The sequence below is a fragment of the Grus americana genome, chromosome 25 (genome assembly GCF_028858705.1).
Source record: "Grus americana isolate bGruAme1 chromosome 25, bGruAme1.mat, whole genome shotgun sequence".
Lineage (NCBI taxonomy): Eukaryota > Metazoa > Chordata > Aves > Gruiformes > Gruidae > Grus > Grus americana.
The window spans coordinates 2,704,155-2,724,915 of record NC_072876.1 but is presented as its reverse complement, the minus strand read 5'-3'; the positions used below and the strand labels follow the sequence as shown (position 1 = coordinate 2,724,915).

The 20,761-nt window shown below is 44.6% G+C and overlaps 1 protein-coding gene and 2 long non-coding RNA genes across 4 annotated transcripts in view; 2 read left to right on the top strand and 1 right to left on the bottom strand.

Moving 5' to 3' along the window:
• The window catches only part of LOC129196263 (uncharacterized), a 22,443-nt gene extending 15,763 nt beyond the window's left edge, over positions 1 to 6,680 (top strand). The window contains exon 2 of the long non-coding RNA XR_008574126.1: positions 5,017 to 6,680. This is a non-coding gene — a long non-coding RNA (uncharacterized LOC129196263). The remainder of the gene's footprint in view (positions 1 to 5,016) is intronic.
• TSPAN2 (tetraspanin 2) overlaps positions 1 to 12,071 on the bottom strand; it is a 27,342-nt gene extending 15,271 nt beyond the window's left edge. Inside the window, exons 1-2 of one of the 2 annotated variants that reach the window (XM_054803446.1) lie at positions 11,167 to 12,058; positions 8,186 to 8,288 (exon numbers count right to left, since the gene is read on the bottom strand). In XM_054803446.1, the coding sequence (XP_054659421.1) occupies positions 8,186 to 8,288; positions 11,167 to 11,235 (172 nt within the window). In that variant the 5' untranslated portion in view covers positions 11,236 to 12,058. Of the gene's footprint in view, positions 1 to 8,185; positions 8,289 to 11,166 lie in introns of both variants that reach the window. The other variant, XM_054803445.1, reaches the window with a different exon arrangement.
• LOC129196264 (uncharacterized) lies at positions 10,965 to 20,761 on the top strand. Its single transcript, XR_008574127.1, has 4 exons — positions 10,965 to 11,173; positions 12,080 to 12,137; positions 19,233 to 19,324; positions 20,705 to 20,761. It is a non-coding gene; the product is annotated as an uncharacterized LOC129196264 (long non-coding RNA).

The following is a 20,761-nucleotide window of genomic DNA, read 5'->3' as shown; positions in this document are numbered from 1 at the left end:
ATTTTCTAGAAGACTCTGCAATTACAAGGGGAATTAAAAAGTTACCTGGCAATCTCAGAGCAACCTATGGTTCCCAATAGTGAAGAATGGCAAATCCCCAGCTCAGTAGAGATCTCTAGATTGGCATCTATGTTCATGGCACAGAGTTCTTCCATTAAATACTGTTTCCTCTGGGTATGAGCACATACACACATATGAAGAACCACCTCAAGAAGGAATTTAATCATTTTAGAGTAGGTAAAAAAGAAGGATGGAATCTTATAGCTGCTGACTGCAGTATGTCTTTAGAAAAATGGTGAGTGAAATCTGCAAGACATCTGTTCTTTGTTCCTTAGAGCAATTAAAAAAGACTCTCAAGGCAGCACACAAATCTATACATAACTCATCTGAAAGGAAATGTCACCAGTTCTTTAGTCTGTCATATGGCACCTGGACAGAGTAAGAGCTGTGTCCTTAGAACCGGAGTCCCTCTATGCTCCCATTGCAAAAAATCACGTAATAGGCAGAAGCGTGTACCACCAATGTTTTATGAACAGCAAGGAAACCTTACAACCCAAAGCATGCAGGCAGGAACCTACTAATGTGAACATTAAAACCATTCTTATTTCAGACAATGCATGAACCATCACCACCAGATACATTCTGCTGGCCACCTAGTCTGGTAGAGATCTAATTTCAGAGTCTGGAACAGAACCCCCTCCCAGAGCTGTTTTTGGGAGTTTTTTCCTCCAAAAGTCTTACTGATGGCTTTGAGATAAAAATCTGTGTCTAGACCCTACTGCAAAGAGCAGAAGCAGACAAATGTACACTGTCTCTCTGTCTGAATTTATTTCACATGGGTTTCTTGTTTACCTGGCTGCTATGGTCACTTTCCATTTTAAATAATTCTACTTTTTCTTTTTTTGGGCTGACTAACACTGAACAAACTGCCAACTGTTCATACTCCACTGAGAAAACAAGCAGCTCTGTTCTTGGTATAAGGGATCCAGAGGCAGTGATGACAGGAGTCCTAGAACCCAGACATGAAGAGATTTTCCTGAGGTTTATGGGCATTATGACAGTCTGGGAGGCAGATGTGCTCCTCCACAGGACTGAGGCTGACACAGCAGAGCACCAAGGAACCTGTAGTGTGAGTGCACTATCGGAAAAGATGAGAAACACGTGTAGGAGTTGGAAAACACAGGCCAGGCAGGGACAGTTGTGTACGTTGCACATGGCAGCAAAGTCAAGTTCCGAAACAGGCTTGTTACTAGCGATTACCTTTTTTGTGTTAATAGATTTTTAGTGTATTTATCTATAAAATATGTTTACAAAACACGGAGAAGAGAGGCAGAGTCCTCTGAAGGAAGATGAATTTCTGGAGAATTGGAACATACCCTTAATTTGAGCACAATGCACAGACATAATTACATGTCTTGGGTGAATTTAACAGGTATTTCATGGTTAATCTTCCTGGAACCATAAAAGCATTACAGATACCAGTAAGAAGCCGGTTTGTAGGCTTCTGCTGATGCACAAATCCTGCATTTCAATTTAAAAGCAACCTCACTGTAATGTAACATCCTGGTTCACTGCCTCCCCCATCCCACAGAATACCAGCACTTGTTACACATCTTGCTCACGTGCATCTCACAACCCTAAATAATTATGTCCTAAATTCACATAAGCCAAAGTACGTCAGCTATTACCTTCTCAGTAGTCTCCAATGACTCCGCCAATATCTACTTCACCCTGTACCAAAATTCATCAAAGTCAGATGTAATCAACATAGCTCTATTAGGTGGAGCTGTACTATCGCGGTTGAACTTCACAGAGTCCTGTGGCAATGGATTCTACAATTTAATGATGTCAATAGTGTGAAAAATTTCCTAATATGGAAGTTGTTCATAGTGCATAGTATGATAATAATCTTGTCAAACTTCTTAGTACTTTTTCTACTTTTATTACATCCTTTTTGACTAGAACCACATACAGCATTGAAGACACTGAGTGCACTGGAAATGTAGACAATGACATTAAAATTTTTCAGTTGGATTCTCATTTCCTTTCTTAATAATTCCTGACATTTATATGCCTTTTTGACTGATCTGAGCAAGGCACTTTTGTCAAGAGCAACTGACAGTGAGTCCAAGATCACGTTCCCATGTGGTTATAGCTAATTTAAAGTCTGTCAGTGTTTATTCTGCTTAGATTATCTGTTACCGCTTGCGTCACTTTGCTTTATTGATAATGTATTTCATCTGCCTTTTTAATACTCAGTCATTTGGTATTCTGAAATCCTCTCACAATTCTCTGCAGTCCTCTCTAGATTAGGACACCCTGAATAATCCTGTGTGTACACATACATTTCCATGCAGATATTAACAACACTTATACACTTCTAATGCTTAAATGCGCAGGCTCCAAGCCACCCAAACCAAAAAAAAAAAAAAAACCCCAAACCCAGAGTATGGCCATAATGCATTCACAGAAATCGGCAGCCCACACAGTAGCAAAAGTTGGGACTCTGCAGATAGCTGTCTTACCCACCCAAGTGCAGATAAAGTCAGTGCTGGAACAAAACAAGCCAACTCAATCAAAAACCTCTCTGTAGGTGCTTTTGAAGCTCCAAAAAGGAGCTAAGGACTTTTTTGTTATTGTTTTATTCTTTCCAACAGACAAAATGCTTTCCTCTTAATGGCTTGATAAGGGACAGTCCTGTTATATTTCCTGCTCCGTCAGAATGAAACACAACACAGGACGTTTCCCTTGAGATACAACGGGTCATATTGGTTTCGTTCTTCTAGAAGCCACTTTAGAGAATGGCATCTAGAGCAGAATTAGGCCTTTTAAAGAGAGCAGGTATGAAGAACAAAGCATGTAACTGAAAAAGCCTGAGCATTCCTGGAGTTTAGTGTGCTCCTAACCAAGAAGAAACCTCTCGATGTCTTTTTACTTCATGCAGGACCAGTGCTAGGTTTATCCCTAGTCACCCACGACACTTGCTACAGGTGGCTGTTGCTGGAAAAGTAGAAGTGTTGAGCGTGTGGTGCTGGGCTCTGGCCTGTGCAATGGGCAGTCTGACCAGAATCAGATACAACTGCTCGATCGCTCACTGAGGTAGGCTGAGGGACACCCCACGCGCTCGGTGAGTGGTGCTGTCCGAGTGCAGCATGCACAACGCGTGCAGGCGCCGGGGTGACTTGCAGCTGCCTGGAGGAAGGAGAAGAGGGTGCGTCAAAGAAGGAAATGGTGTAACTGCCAGTTCAACTGTCGCTGCTGTGTGGAACTGGCTAGTTTTTACATAGCTACGCACAAAGAGAGTAGGGTGGGAGAAGGGTTTACCCAGGAGCACAGTTTAACAGGCAAAAAGCATAAAGTGCGTTATCATGCTTAAGTGATTAATAAAAAAAAAAAAAAGCCTCCTGACTCTCAGCATATTGCAAATGTAAAACAATCAACCTGAGGTAGATGGACAGATTATTCCATTAGGCTTTATTAGCTTGTTTTGTCAGAATTGTAAGTTTGTGGTGGCCTTGCCTTTACTCTGCCAGGTGGGATACCGGCTCTTAGGAACTGATTGCCAGGTTTTATGATCCAGCACAGAGACTGAGGATTTTTTAACAACTTTCATTTTGAGTAAGGTTTTTTTTTTTGGGGGGGGGGGGGTAGTGGTGGTGTCATATTTTTAAAGCAGATTGCCAGTGGAGCAGCTCTCGTTTTCCATTCAGGGCCACCATCAGCCTTTTCTAAACCACTCTTCCTCAACTGCAGAAGAAGAGACCTGCACACAAGATGATAGGACGAAAGACAGGTTCATTGCTTAAGTACAGACTAAAAGCCTCTCCAATACACATGATGACAGGACCATTTGAGGCTCCTCTTGTGGTACTGCAGCTGGGTACTTTGCCAACAGCTCTCATTTTAAAGGCTGATAGAGTTTGGGAGGCTATGGATTTTGGAGAGAAAATACTGTTGACTAAGGGCATAGTGCTTGACTCCAAAATACCTGAATAGAAATATAATAAAATGGGGCACAGGAGCAGAGAATTGCAGTTTACATGGATTTAACTGCTGGCCAACTCCTGTTTGTATGGGCACCCACTACTATGGAGAAAAACTACTAATATCCTTCAACTCCAGACATGACTTCATATCCTAAGGCATGCACCATCTAACTGTACCTTTCAAAGCCAGGATGATCACTCATGCTCTCACAGACCCCAAGAAAAAGCCACAGCCACCCTGAAACTTCTGTCCGCAACTGGTTTGGCCCTGATGAATGCCTGAACCACAGACTGGATCATGGAACTGAAGCAAAGAGAATGTAACACAGCAGAAAGTTTGTGCGCTCTGGCTGTGCAGGAGAAGCAATGCTTCAGTGCTGCCAGTTATGAAAAAGAGTCATCCAGATTGATTCATTCACATTCATCAGGTTTTGTTACCATTCCTGATGGGGCTTGTTGAGTACATACACTTCATTTTTATTGCTACTGGCAGTGATGTGACCCTCTGCACTTCATTTATTAGCGATACAGAGTTTGTCCTCCATGTTGCCCAGGGAACCAGAACAGACTTTCCTCTTCATCCACCAAAAGCAACGAGGGGACAATAGGTATCTTGAACTGACCCTTAAAAAGCACCCATGTTAGTTTTGACTTCACAAATGATCAGCTTGCACTCAGCAGGCACTTCACTTCTGTGCTTCAGGTATCTTTAAATTTAAGAACAAAGAATTAATTAAAGACTAATTAATTGTGAGACAGCAAGGCTGACATCCTGGGTTCACGCAAGCATCTCTCTTTTCCTTCTGATTGTTGCAGACTTTCCTGCCCAGTGAAAAATTTGCTAGTCTTGGTACAGGAGTCTCAGGAAGGACAAGCAATCTGAGGGAATTCCCTTTATTCTACAGATCTTTTCTCCATTTTGTCAGTAAAATGTCACAGACAACTCAGATAAAAGAGGTAACTGCCCACCTATTGACCCTTGCTAAAATTATCTTTTCTTTTCTTTCTTTTTCTTTTCTTTCAAGTACAGCTAAGAGAGGAATATATGAAATCTGCCGGAGCTGAACTGCAATAGAACAGGAAAGCTACAGTTTTGCCTCACCACTTGAAGCACAGGCACAAAAAAACATACTATGAGATGGAGTAACATAAAAATATTGTCATGCCTGCCACTGCAGCGGGAACTCCAAAAGTTGGGGAGTTGCAGAGGGAGGATGTCCAATTTTAGGAGACTGCTCCAGTGTAAGATACATCTGGTAAAGTGGACGGAGACTGCATGGATCAAAGAGTTCCAATTCCAACCTTTTATGTTGTAGGCTAAAAAACTGCAAGCTGCAGTGGGGAGTATGGATCACTGAACACAAACCCACAAGCAACAGAAAACTAAGAACACATATGTGCTTGACCTCAGCACTGCTGCCTGTAAGTTGTTCTCAAACCAACAAAAACATTTCAGTGGCTGGAAAAGATGAACAGCCCTGGTTGCCAAGTCATGGCCCGAACTATTCCAGGGGGCAGAAAAGACAGCTGGACTGCTGGTAAAGAACAAGGCTATTTAAGGAGACTCGTTCTGGCCTAATGGAAAAAGCAAGGATATAATTATCAATTATTTTAAACTAAAACAACATTTCAGATCCAGGAAAAAAAACATCACAAGGAAGCACAAGAGAGAAGCTGGTTAGCTTCAGCTGGCAGCTCGATCCAGGTACAAAAAGAGCAGAACGTGCTGCCCTTTAGAAGCAAGAAAATGAGATGTTTTCCACAAGATGGTGATGCTTCAACCTACAAAGCAAACTCTGAATGCAGCTGCACTGTTGTTCCAAGCACTGGCACAAAGCTGATCTGATAACAGGCAGCCACAAAAGTGGTCAGTGGAACAGAGCTAAAGAAATTATTTTTAAATATATGGCCATATGTTTATATCTCCAAGTCATACTGGTGATCTGCTTTCCCGTTCAGCCCTCTGGGCAGCTGCTTCTTGTGTGCTGCAGTGTTCCATATTAAGAATTCCTATGCAAAATTCTGGCTGTCACCCAGAATGCATGTTACAGAGCAAACACACAAAGCCAAACAAACAACACTCCTAGAGTCTCTGTGAGAAGGGCCCGATACACAACTGGCAAGGGGGGCTCAGAGCCGAAATCTCCTAGAGAGGGAAAGCTCTTGAGCGTGACCATCAAATGCAGCCTTGTCTGCTGCAAAAACCCCACCATTACTGAACTTATCACCATTCTTTTACCACTGCCTTAGTCACGGATTGTTAACAGCCTCAGACTTCTGAACGGCTGCCCCAGCAGATGCTTAGAAGTCACAACAGCATTTAACATGATTTGTAATGAGGGAGGGCAGCAGAAAATGTTTTGGTTTTCTTTAACAGGAATGCTCCGTTCAGAGCACAATGCCTATTACAAAAAAGGAACAAAACGTTGCTTTAGAATTCAGTCAAAAGTGCAAGTTTAAAATAATTCTCGTCATATTTATGACCTGTTCCTTAGCACTTCCTCTGCTAGCAGTTGCACGTTACAGCATACAGCTCTATAAATACATGTGGTAGCCCAATAGTTGAATGTCATGGTATATGATGAAACTTTTACAAGAACATTCCCCAGGACTTCCCAAAATTAACAGCTCTGAACAGCTTTTGTAATTCCTATTCAGGACTAAAGCAGATTAAATATTTTAGAGATTTAAATGCACATGCACCAAAGAATATCTTATTTACGCAGTGTTACGGCCCGCACTGCAAAGCTGTGAAATGACTGTGGTGCTTATTTACATCACAGGATGTATATTACCTTCTGGCTTCTAACAAACCAACAGTACTTGATTTTGAAGGCCAGAACAGCCTTCCATCTTGTTGAATCTCCTCGATCAAACATAAGTGGATGAGGCAGGGAACAGTTCCAAGATACAACATAGGAAATTCAGCAGGTATAACCTGGATCTGGAAATGAAGTTGGTGATCTAGTATGCTGCTGACATAGCAGCTCAGATGTAAGAGAAAAAGTAAACCATACTTCCTGGCTGTGTTGGTGGAGGTGCTACAGGGTATTTTACAGTAACCCCTCAGGCCCAAATCAAATTTTCATCTGAACGGTTTTATTCAGCCTCATGAACTCCCACAGAAACTTTGCTGGATATAACATTCCACCCCTCTATTCCCACAGTACTATACAGTCAGCTCCAGCGTGGTTGCATATATTAAAGCAGCTTGGGGTTAGGTTTAAAGTAACTGCACAGCCCAGGCAATATTTCTGTGATGGGTAACTGACTGCTACAGGACATCTTGGGTCACCTCCCATTCCTGGCCACCCTGTTAGAGTGGCTTGATGGACAAGGCCAGACTGGGTATTCATTCACACTTGGCATTTGTAGATGGCAAAAGTGTTTGCACAAATTGGATTTTATTGAGTGAGTCCATCTCCAGGGGTGATATATTAAAACAGAAAAAAATTCTGACTCTTCTGCTGTAAAGGCATGTTACAATTGCCAATGGAGAGAGAAATGCAGTTGCTGGCAGTCCTAGACAGCTGCCGTTTAGGGATGTCTGTAGATATGTAACACAACTGGCATTTCCAGAAAACCCAAGTGGAAATCCTAGGGAGAAAAAAATATATCTTAAATGCCTAAAATTAGATATGAACAATACCAATCCTGTTGGCTTGGGGAACTAGTTGATTCCTGCTGAGGTTGGACAAACAGTTCTTGAGATGACCGAACACTCTGTAATTTTACTTTTCAGCTGTGGAAGGATTTGTTCTGAGGGCCTCTGCGTGCAGACACAGGGAGAACTGGTGAGCGAAAGTTATACTGCTGCACTGGTATTAGAAACATTCAGAAGTGACACTGTTTTGTTGGCTAGCAGCTGCACAGAAAACTCTGGAAGGATATATTGGTGAGCCCCATGTTCCAGGAGTGTCTGACCCATCTCAACTTCTATTCCGACAGTACTAGCACAACTCATTTAGGATACGTGAGGATTGGATCCAATCTGAGAGAAGAGTTCAGTTAGGCCTAAGGAAGTTGATGCCAAGCAGAGAAAGGACGAAAGCCATCATGCACATGACACACAACACCAGAATGTCCAGTTTTGTGTAGTTCAGACCAGGAATTGTCGGCTTTCGTATAATTCAATGCACGTGCAGGATGAAACCTTTAGCCTTCTAAAGGCTACTGTCATCACAGGCACTTTAACTTACCCATGAAGAAATACTCTGGAGACTTTTTGTCTGAAGCAAAGTCTGCCATAACCCCACCAAACCGCAGCCATAGACCAAAGGCAATGACAGCCAATCCTGCCAGCTGGAAGATAAACAGACCGGTCAATACTTTAGTAACAATTGGCTGGAGAGCATCAAAGAGGTGTCACTGGCACCATAGGCTTTCTTGAAATCCCACAGCTCAGGATTGCACTGTCAGAAAATTCAGGAAGCACTTGCCAGTGTTTGATAACAATGAATTCCTATTGTAGTGCAATGTACTTCTTTCTTTTTCTTTTTCTTTCTTTCTGCTCTTCAATGTAGCGGTGCTTCTGAACTTACTAGTGGCTTTCAAACCTTCTAAGCTGGCTCTTTTACTCATCAAAACTTGGCTTGAATTGCAATGGAGAACGTAGTGGGGTGGGGGGGTGCGTGTGAAAGGGAAGTGAGTGCCGGTGAGAACAACAGACAGGCTGCAAAACCAACGAAGAACATTCTGCCCTCCTTCCTAACCCTCAGAACCGCACTGAAGTTGGGCGGTATGCAGGAGGCCACTCAGGGCCCGAGTCTGCAGTCACGATGGTGTTACTGTAGGAAAAGCACCTTATGGAGAAGTGCCGTGTGATCAGGAGTTAAGCCCTGCTGGCTTGACACGCACCAAAATTTTAGGACACAAGTAACTTAATTGACTTTTTTTTCAACTTTCCTAGCTGTTTTGGGACTAAATAACAGCCTTTTGGGCTGAGAGGTGCCCCCTTCCCCTGTATGTGTCACAGGTTCAGCTCCAGTGTCACAGGATATATGATAGTGTAGAGAGACCAGCTGGACCTCTAAATCATCATACCAAACTACAGGAGACCATCTGCCATTTCAGAATTGCTGCTGCTGCTCAGTTGTAGGAAGGGTTCTGTTTGGAGGCTTACCAGAAAGAGAGGGTTGTATTCTTCTTAGGGATGTGCTGAAGTTAATTGTGTTTGGACCAATTATGACAGGGCATTTTTCTGTAAATCACCATGGGACCCTCTTTTCAGAACCAGAAGGTAAAAGGATTATTGCAGCGTACAATACCTTGGATTACAGAAATGGCTTACAAACAAGTGATGGATGCTGTGAAATGCATGGGAAAAATTCCTTTAATGTGAATTAGACTAGATCAAAAAGGAATGTCAGGGCATGTTGTTTGAGGGGAAAGATCTATAGACAGTGGCCTCAGACTCACTGCATGCCAGACACGTTTATAAGCCTACCAGGCAATGGTGTACATCCTGGCAGGCAGCTTCAGCATCCTGCAGGACCAGGCACGATGCTCTGCTATTGTTCTGATGGAGGCCCAGAGCCTCGCTCCGTAGCAACTGTGCAACCTGAACGAGGTTCACAGAACGCCCGCTGCTTACCATATCCTTGGCAGCCTGGCACGGTGCTTTTTTAATCTGTCCCGCATTGCCCAGCACTTGATTCATCTGGCACAGCCACAGCAAGCAAAGCAAGCAGGGAAGCACATGGCTGAAGAGCTTGGGATCACAGCTTTCCTCACCGAAGCGGCACAGCACAGAGCGTGAGGCTCCCCTGCCACCCTGGTCATAGCGTTTGAACCTCCCTGCTTGCAGGCACGGGCTCAGCCTTTGGACTGCCGGAGCACAGCAGGAGCCCGCTCGAGTCAGTCCAGGCTTCTAAGCATCCCTGGTAGTTTGGATGTGTTTGAGATGAATGCCCCCAGTCCAGCTGAGGAGATGGTTCCTTCCATCTCGGTGAAAAGGCAGATAACAAAACACAGTAATTGTCACTTTTGTGAAACAACATAACGCAAAGCTTTGTCCTTCTACTGACTTGCAGCTGCAGCTGGGCAACATCACTCTGCTCCTACAGCTCGAGCACAGCAGCACTGTGTACCCGGAGCTTGCAGTGCTGTCACCAAGAGGGAAAAGCATTTGGCTTAACTGTGTTTCAAGCATAAAGGAGACAAAAGCCCAAAACTGCTTGCTCCAGAGAGGCTGAACAGGATTATTTTGTGACTTCCTTTAAAAAAAAAAAAAAACAAACCCACAGTGAATCGGAAAGAAAGAAAAAGACATTTGAGAAGATAACATTGCTAATTGTTTTCCAGTCTGAAAAACTGGAAAGCTACTGGAAGGGAGAACACAGCATGAAGGAAAGTGAAAGAAAAAAGAAAACTTGAATTCAATTGTGCTATGGAACAGTGAGAGTATTAGAAAGATGCAAAGAGGAGAGAACGGGCATAGCATTCCCAAAATCTCTTGAGGGTTCTGCAGTAGATACTATTCATTGCCACATTAGGGTAGCTTTCAGCAAAGTAAGTGCAATATGATGCAAGGACTTTCTCTTAGGATGAACTTGTAAAAGTAGCAGCTGTTGGCTCGCTATTTGAAATTACATTATTAAAAAGCATCAGGATGCTGTGAAGAAGTGTTGCACTGCAATATGCTGCATGAGATGCTGGGAGAACCTCTCAGCCTCCTGTTTGAAATTTTATGCTTGTTGGGGAAATGGTCACTACTTTAAATTATCCCTTAAGAAAGATGTCGGCTTTTCCCAGCAATGTCATCTTATATGAAGCCCGCGTTTTCCCGTGAAGAGCCGTATCGAGTAGAAGTCGAGAGCACTGGTAGGGCACTCTCGCAGCGCCAGCTCAGGTGGCCTGTCCTGCAGCGCTCCTCCGAGGGACCCGCGCACCACCTCCACCTCCTCCTCCTCCTCCTCCTCCCGGCTCGCCCCTGCCGCCGGACACCCCGGCCCCCCCCCGGCCGCAGCCTGCCGCCCGCGCTCTGCCCCGGGGTCCCCGCCCGCGCACGCCGGGGCCCAGCGCTGCCACGGGGGTCGGGCCGGACCGGCCGCCTCCACGCGGGACTGACCGCGGCCGGGACCCGGGAGCGCCCGCGGCAGGTGCGGCAAGCGGCACGGCTCGGCACGACTCCACACGGCTCCGCCCGGCCCCGCCCCGCCCCGCTCCGCCCGGCGCTCACCCAGAAGGTCAGGTTGAAGATGAACAGCAGGATTTTGATGCAGCGCATTCCCCCGCGCACCGTGCCCATGGCGGCCGCCGGCTCCGGCAGCAGCTCCCGAAGCGGCTCGGCCCGACTCGCCGGCGGCTCCGCGCGGGGCGGGCAGCGGGGCGGTGCCGGGAGGCAGGTGCAGGGCTGGGCGCGGCGAGGGGCGGGCCGGGGCCGGGCCGGCGCTGCCCGGGTGGCCCCGCCGACCTGGACCCGCCCCGGGAGGCGGCAGGAACGGCGCTCCGAGGAGCGGGCGGGCCGGGCTTGGTGCCCAGAGCGGCTCCCGGGGGCGGCCCTGCCCTGAGGGGCTGGGCCCGCTGCCCGCCGCCCGGGCCCGCTGCCTGCACGACGGTGTTTCCCGGCGGCGCGGTGCGAGGCGGTCGGGCGCAAGGCAGCCGCCCTCCGGGGAGGGGGGTGGGTGGTCTGGCCGTCCTACCCGGGCGGCTCTCGGGCGGCCTGTGGCTCTGCCGTGTGAACGAAGGCGGCAGCGCCCGGCCCGGCCCGGCCCGGCCCGGCCCGGCCCGGCCCGGCTCGGCGGCCGCCGGGTGCCCGCGGCAGGCCCTGTCACCCTTTCTTCCTCTCGGCCTTCTGGGCGGGGCATGTGCCTCAGGCCAAGACTTTAAATTAGACATTTAACTTTTGCAGATGTCGGAATGCATGCCCACAAAATTATAAGAGAGATCGAGAATTTGATGTGTGAAGTCCGAGGGCAGCAGGGAAAGGGCTGTTCTCTGTACAACTGTTTTCACTCACACTCATAAACTAAGGGCCCCTAAAGTTCATTTTCCGATCACTGATACTTCCACTTTTGTTCTCAATATGTGACCAAAAATGTCAACTCTGTTGTCAAAAGTTCAGATCTTTCTCCTTTTACAATCTTTTTCAGCTGCTGTTTTCTTTCACAGTCTTCAGCAAGTCTGCAGCTGCCTGCAAGGGAGCACAAGGTAAGGGAGAGTCGCCTGAAAAGAGGGGTTTCTATGTTAAATGTTTCCTCTCAATCTTGAACAAATAAAGCAGTTACTTCCTGGTTTGTGCTGTATTAAAATATTTGTATGGTTTTACCTATCCAGATTGTTTTCACATTTAGAATCAATTTTTCCCAAGGTGTGTATGGAAACCGTGCAGAAAGGCATCGGAAAAGGTGCCTGGGTCTTGTTACTTCGAATGCAAATTACATTCATCTAATGATCCAGTAATACTGAAGGATGTTGAAGGTAGTTTCTATTTTACACTCACTTTGCTGTTTATTTTCAGCTGCTTTAAAGCCTGGCAGCATTTTGGGAAAATCATCCCAAATAGTTCATTTGAATTGCAACAACAGAGTTTTATTAAGAATCTCTTGTTTCATTTGCAAGGAAATATACTTTATTAGTTTTTTTTTTAAAGAAACATTCAACCTACCTTATGACACAAAGCAAAACCCTGCAAATTCCCTTTTTTGCTTCAGAGTGATGCTGTGCTAAATGGTATTGACCTACCAGGTCCAATGTATTCCTTCTAAAATAACAAAAACATGAATACAGTTGAATAGACAAAATAATGACAATAAGATGTATCAAACAGTAGGAGAAAACTCATTTTCCCCTGATACATTTCAAGCAATAAAAAAATCTAAAAGAGGGAGCAGTTTTGCACTGGCTTATGATGGCAAAATAGAGAAGCCTGATGAAAGACTTTTTAAAAAACTTCCTCTCTAGTAATTTTCATTCTAATTTCCTCTGAAAGTTTAGAAATGGAGCATTCAGCCTTCATAAGCAGTAGGTCTCCTTGCTACATAATTCTTGCAGTGAATGAAATCCAGTTGAACTGATGTTAAACGTATCAGGAAGGTTCGCTTTTTCCAGCTAGTAGTTTCGACTGGTATTGCGAATAGCGGCAGCAGTTTGATATTCTACTCTATGTGGGCTGGGCTTTTCTGGTCGTTTGTTGTTGCAGATACATTTACGTTAATATTCCATTGCTTCCAGAAGAAAGTCAGTCACGGTGACGAGCCTAATCTCTTGTCTAGCTCTTGACTGTATTCAGGAAGCATGAGATCACTTGATGTGGACTTGATTCAATCTTTTTGTGATTATTTTTTCTGAAAAGCATTTCAGAAATGGTGATTTAGTTGCTTCTGCATCATTCTTTCCCTAAAATGTGTTCCCAGGACTACGGCAAGGGGGCCAGCAAACAGTCCATGCACAAAATGTTAGCTGTGAACTTCAGGCTTGGTCCCATTCCTCTCACTAAGCCTCTTAAGCCCAAGTCCTTGTAGAGGTTCTGTAACACAGAATTGTCTCTTCTTCCTCAAAGCAGATCAAAAGATCATCTTTCAAAAACTGTCCTTTAGAGCTCCTTAATTTCTCACAGAGCTCTGGGCAGGAATTTTAGACTCCTCACTATCCATATCTAGCGAAGTCTGTTCCTAGGAGTTACAGGGAGTTTTCAATAACAGGGAGCCATGAAGAGAATGATCTTTTTTTTAATTTTTCTTTTTTCCTGCAATTTAAAACCAAAAATCTGGATTTGAGTGAACACTATTTACAAATTTCTATTGCTGCAAATTGCAATCCAGGTTCCGAGGGCAACAAATTAAATTTACATTTGGGGTTTAATTTAGCTGTCGATAAAACCTTATAATCTAGGAGACAGACAAGTAAGCAACAGTGGAAAGCAGAAGGCATCTCTGCCTAAATTACTATCCACGACTTTACTGGCTGGACAATGACCTGGGTGGTGGGAGGGTCACACTATCTGTCCTGAACTCTGCCGTATATCTACCTGCATGATCCAGGGCCATTGACTTAACCTGTGAGCCCTGGTTTGTCTCATCTACTCAGTGTGTGTGTGCTCTTCATGGCAGGGATAGTTACTGTACGTGCACGCAGTCAAGAGGAGGAAGATCTTGGTTCTTCTTGGTGCCTTTATTTTGGCTAGAGCTAACCAGGATTAAAATTAAATGTGTTCTTTCAGAAAAGTACTGGGTTTGGGTTTTTTTTTTTTTTGAACCGGAGCTCATTGTGAGCTGATGATGGTAAAACAGATTCAGGAGGTCCAAGGGAGAATCTGAGCGAATATATGGGGAGCAGCTGCAGGGACAGGCCCCCTGTACTTTGGAGGGGAGAGCTGTTTCCTGACTAGATTCGATGGGTGCTACCTTAATCACCACTGAAAACCAATTTAGGCAGGAGAGCACATTTAATCGAATGATTGCACAGTCACTCTAGAGAAGGTACAAATGAAGATGACGCAAACTAGTCAGAGTTAGTGGCAGGGAACGTGTGGGGTCTATATCTTGCCCTTTTTCCCCAGCCTTCCCTGGTGACCCTGTCAGCTGGGTAGGAGTTCAATACCCACCTGAATTTCACCATGCTGCTTTTCACCACGTAGCTCTCAGTTTCTCTAGGAAGCACTTTACAGCTTCCTCCTGCGGTGCCCGCACGAATAGTCATGCATGGTGAGGTCAAATAACCGCGAGCTGTGCTGACAGCCAGCGATGTTATGGGATGTCAGAAGATATCCGAAAGAACTATGAAAGTCCGGGTTGCAGGACTAGATTTCTTCTGCTCTCTATGTTGCTGCCAGCTCAGGCTCACGCCCCTCACTCCTCCCAGGATCTGAGCCTCGGATGCGACCCCGAGTGGGGTCCCCAGTCCCTGCATGGCCGGGACGCGGTGTAGGACAGAAGCCGACCGTCTCTGCAGCTCTCCCTTCGGAACCGATGCCAGCTGCAAAGCAGACATGGCGATTCGGGAGTGGGCAGCCCCACCTGCCCCTCTGTTCCACCCAGGTGGGGTCCGGCCTCTCCACGCATTTTGCGTGCGGCAGCGCCCTCTGCTGGCTCCCACGGCGCGTGTCCCAGGGTCCGCGGAGCTCTGCAGAGCCGGGAACGAGAGCCAGGGGGGTGGGGGCAGAAGAAATAGAAGGCCGGCAAAAGAGAGGAAAAGGATATCTGGTTCGAAACCCTTTGCCCTCCTGGTGTTCTTGTGGTTACGTGTTACACGGTAACGACGGAGTCGGGCAGCTGCCTCGCTCCAGATGTGTAGATCTGTACCTCAAATGCAACGTATGGATTGCTCTGCAAGTACCAACCTCTCCTATTCCGCTCCACGTTCTCTGCTTTTCTTCGCTCATCAGTGGCTGTGCAACCCTGACATTTATTATAACAATGTTTGTGATTTCTGGGTTTTCTATCCATTAAGAGATTTTTGAGAAAAACTACAGAGGTGATTAATATGGAACAAATCAGTCTAATTAAGGCAAGAAAGGACTCATAATATTTTTGTCAACAGGATTATTGAATTGTGAAGTAAGCATTCAGTTGGTAGACAATTCACACCATTATTTCACGACCTGTGCTAGTTAGTCATATTTGCTGTCAAGACTGACCTTTTATTTCCATCTTGAAGATGTCCCGGTTCAAAATCTATGGATTGTATTGCTTAATATATTAAAGAGCCTTCTATTAGAGCCCCATAGGTTCTGACATAGTATATCGTAGATGAAACAAGCATATGGATATTTGTAACAGATTTCTAACCTAGAAATTTCTTTGCAGTTAGATTTACAATTATGCAGATCCTGGGGCGAAGACCATTTGGTTTAGGTTATTTTCTCATTACAGAGCATGCTGGGAAACTTTTGAAAGAAGTGTTATCCAACTGTAGCACTAGCTATTTAGATACTGCTAAACATACGTTATCATTTTTATTCGTAATGACGGATAAGAAACTATCCTTGCTTGAGCAAGTGCTGTTTAATTTCAATTACTAGAGGAAAGCCTGAGTTTTTAATCCCATAAAGATCATCCCTAAACTGACTTCAGAATTAAAACATTTAAAATATATCCCTACGGGCCTGAATTTTACTATTCTCCTTCCAGGTCTGACCTACTCCTCCTCTGTTTTTCATTGTCTTCCAAATTGTTCTCTGCTAACCCATTGACCTTTAAGAGATTAGGAGGGCACAATATTGTTATTTCTTTCTGGTGTTCAACTGTTTCCTAAGCATGCGCCTACAATTATTCTAGTTTTATGCTTTATGAACAGCAAAACATTCATATGCATGCTTCTTAGCTCTGCAGAGGATTGTCCAGGTTTCCTGTTTCTCAGCTATTTCTATGCACGCTAAGCTCAAATTCCCCGTTCAAGGTCCAAAATAGCCCTTCAGAGAAGCACAGGCCAAGGAATGAGGAGGAGCGCCCTTAAAAAAAATAATCTTATTTCCTGGCTTAAATGTGTAATTTACATAGAACTACAACTGACTTTATATTCCAAGCAAACAGCCCAGAAACCATAATGGCCTCTCATTCTGACAGGGACAATGAAACTTGCATCATACCGTTGGCATCTGTGTTGCTGTTTCCATTTCCACTGAGTAATTGCCGGAATGCTGGGCCTGGCAACGCTGCCTCTGTCTCAGAACGCAGCTCAGGAATTGCTCCCGGGACTACAAAGGAGGTCAGAAGAGACTGTGCTTCTCCAACTGTCTGAGCAAACAGTCTGCTCCTTTGTTTCCTTCCACGCTTTTTAATTTTTTTTTAAATATATTTACTTGCTTTGCATCAGGAACTTGCATGACAGATCAGTCTGCAAAGCTTATACGGTTGAGAACTACGGTTGGATCCCCTGACAACTACACTGGCTGGGTTTTCTCTTTTCAGAGGTATCCAGAAGTTGCCGTGATTCAAATCCTGGCCTATCTCTTGAAAGCTGCTATTCAGAGAAAACATTGCAAGTGTATAAAATCACAGTATCCTGTAAACTACTTAATTTCTACAGCCGGCATGATCCAGGTATTATTTCTAGCATCTCCCCTTAATGGTCAAAATGGGAATGAGGATAGAAGAATACCTTCTTTTCTTTTCTGTTCTCTCCTAGTAAGCAGCGCTCAGTCCCAGTTTGGCTTTTTGAGTCCCTTCCCAGCTCTCCGCTAAACAAATGAGAGGCATTCAGCCAGTTACCAGTTAATACACTCTCTTCGCATATTCCTTCTGCTCTTTGGGCCTGATTTCTCTCTACTCAGATAGCTTTCCAATTACGTGAGTTGCACACTTCCACTTTGATTCAGCAGCTCTTCCTACCAAGGCAGGTTCCTCTGCAAGGTGCAGGTGAATGGTCCTTAATTATTATACAAATGACCGTCCCGTGTGTGAGTTCAGTGAACGGGGCATGTCTGCAGAAAGACTGATGATGACATAGTTTGCAGGCTCACGTGAACAATCACAGCACGCGCAGCCTCCTAGGCGCGATTGCGGGTGTTCCGAAGGAACGTTCCCACTATATTCTCCCTAGCCAAAGGAAGAACAGAAGTAAGGTTCCATATCACAGCTGAACTACCTGCTGTCACCTTTAACTTAAAAGAATGCGCTCCCCTCCAGAAAATCAAAGCAGACAAACATATATACTAGAAGCTGGAGTGGGCTTGTGTGTTTGTGAGGGCACCTTTCACGCATTTTTGCCATAGCAACATTCAGTTCTCAGAAGTGGAGTGTTTCCTTGACCTGAGATGAAACAAACCACTGCCCAGAAAGGAAACTTTGGCCCTGGTTGATGTTGTCCCTGGACAAGAAGTGACTGTTACAAAAAGCAAATTTAGTTGTTTCTGCCACCCATCAAGCAGTAAGTGCATTCTGGGCAGTTGACGTTGATAGGTCCATGAACTGCCTAGGATAAAATGTAATGAACGCCCATAAAATGTTTTAATTTGGCTTCATTTCCCTGGAAGGATTGGAAGAGTAAGGAGATGCTTTGTTTCCCAGGAAACCTGGGCTAGAGAGTAATAACATGATCTGTCAAACTGTGAAAAATACTAAGGAAAAACAGGTTATCAAAACTGTTGCTCAAGGTTTAATTAGAAGGAATTCCTCTGCTATGTATGATGGCTAAGATCATTTTGAGCTAATCTAGCTGGTTGGATCAGCATAGAAAATGAGGTACGGAACTAGTTCTGTGATGAATCATAGGGGGTCTGGAACAGCTGTGCAGGGATAAATTTATTTGGCCCAGGCCTAAGAGTCTCTGCTGTGGATTACAGTGTGACCAACTACTGCATATGAGTGTTTAGACCACAGAAGTGAATGGCATTTGCCTGTGCACAGCCTGATTTCATGTTATTGAATATACATTTGTTTTCTACCATGCTTTAAAACACAAACCCCTTAGCTTAAAAAACATGCCGGCAATAATAAAGTGTGAGATACTGAGGTAGATTTCTTCATGATAATTATTTCAAGAGGAGCCATCTTCTTCTTCACCATGCTGCTTTGCAATGGAGAACACGCTGGTCTGAAGTAGTCAACACTTTTCCTTGACCTAAAATGAGAGGATGCAAATGCACGTTGTCTTTTGTTTTGTGGTATGTTCACTTATACGTGGCATGTTAAAAAATAATTGTACCTTAGCATTCCTTCCACCACTAATAAGAATGCCCTGTTCAACCTGAACCCTATCCCTCCAAAATCACACAGTGGGCTGCTTTGCACTTTGAAACTAAAAATACCTCAAGGTAGAAAGCAGTAACCTTGCTCTATGCACTGCTGGAAAAAGCATCAAGAGAGATCCTTACCTGTACATCTCATTATAAAGTAAGATCTTGACAGATCTTAATCCTCCAAAACTATAATATCCTAAAATGTATTCTCATAGTGTCAAAGGCAGGTAATATTCAGGCAATGCCAAGAATTTTAAGGCATCGAGCCTTAAAAATTCATTTTATTCTTCAGATATGTTATACTGGCCACAGTGGAAAATGTGATGTAAGTAACAAATAAAAGTATAGTAGGGAAGGATAGCACGGGATTCAACACTCTGCAAATTCTTCTTAGACTGCGTATACCAAGAAGTAGATGCATACTTGCACATGTATTTTTCTTCTATATTTACAGACTTGTCAGTGTGAAGGACTGACATTATAACTCTCATTCTTACAGACTGAATGCCCTGAGGCACTGCCAGTGCTCCCTGGTCTTAATGCCCAGTAACACACGAAAAGGCTGTTTTTCCAGAGCTTCTGGCTTTTGCGTGCTCATTTATTCTGGGCTCTGGATGCTTTCACAGGTCTATGAGGCACGTATCACAACCAGCGTGAGGCTCGGCACGAAAGTGGAGATTTTCTGCAGAGACTCGGCCACTGGAGTGATCTCAGGACTGTAAGTTCTTGAGTACTTGCCCTAGCTAAGCCTTGTGGTTTACTCCCATGTAAATCTGTTCTTCTCTTTAGGGAATTAACATCTAATACATAAAAAAGGGTTTAAGAGTGACTTATTTCATAGTGGTCTGGGACTGTTTATTAGAGAAAGCCTATAAAAAGCTCTTCTAATCTCTGTGCTGTATGCCATGATCTAGGGGAGGGTGTGCAATTCTGCTCTTTGCCTGGAAAGTAACAGGGTTCCTGTGCTGTCTCTCAACAGCAGAAATTCAGGGTACTGTACGGTACCGCAAGCGTTGCCAACCATTCCAGCAATGGCCTGAGGGCACATGTAATTTCATCCAGTCAGCACAGAGGTCCCAAAGGCCCCGACTCACAATCTGCATCACAGGATGGAACGTGCTGTTGCTGCTGTCTTGACTTGAAAATTGTTTGAGCCAAGTAGGAAAAGGAAACTGTTCCAAAGGGCAACGGAAAAAAGAAAGTTACTTAAATTCAAAGCGTATGCCTCAGGATCAAGGAAGTTTACTAGACAGGTTTTAAACTACACATTTCTGCGGTCCTTCAAAAATGCGTCAAGACTGGAATGTGAAATAAGAGAACTGAGTGGTGAAACGTGCCACATATTTTCTGCATTTCACTTTACTGACACAAAAGACAGTGGTGATTTGTAACACGATGAGAAATAACAGTTCCACCACTGAGTTCTGTAAGTTGGGTCAGCTCCTGGGGAACGAATGAGCGATGCATTGCCTGGCATGCTCCCACCAGCAGATTCTGGCTTCAGTTCCCATCTACCTCTAGCTGGCATAATCACTCCAGCAACAGAAGATGAAGACCATAAGCAGCAGGGACAGAGTAGCACTTGCAGGGCTTGCGTCTCATTACGATGGTGGATGGGATAGACCAGCAGACATTAGAAGTCCTTAAAGAGAAGTGTCTGCTTCCACAGAACTACTTTAAGCTAGGAACTGATGGAGGTTTAGACATTTTTTCGAGTTCATTACATAACGACAGCAGCAGCAGCAGATGTGTGAACTGTAGCAGGTGCTCAGTATCACAGAGAAATGCTCACTAAAACCCAAGACAGATGGATATCCAAGCATGTATTATTTATTGTATTAAAGAATTTGTTCTTTTTGTTGGTTAAATAGAAGAAAACAAGGAAACTGCAACAGTCTAGTAACCCCTTTCCCCCCCCCTTATTTCACTGAGTGCTTGATGGCTTTCAATCAAGAAAGACAGCTTTTAAAACAAACAAACAATATTTTGGAGATAAAAAGCTACACCATTAGTAGCATTTGGATAGTGTTGTATCTGGGGGACCACCAAGCTGCCTGCTATACCCTTACTATGAAATGTGATTTTTCTCTTGGCACAGATAAACTCTGCCTGTATTGTATCGGAAGAATATTTGGATGCAGAGTTCAGTTATCTA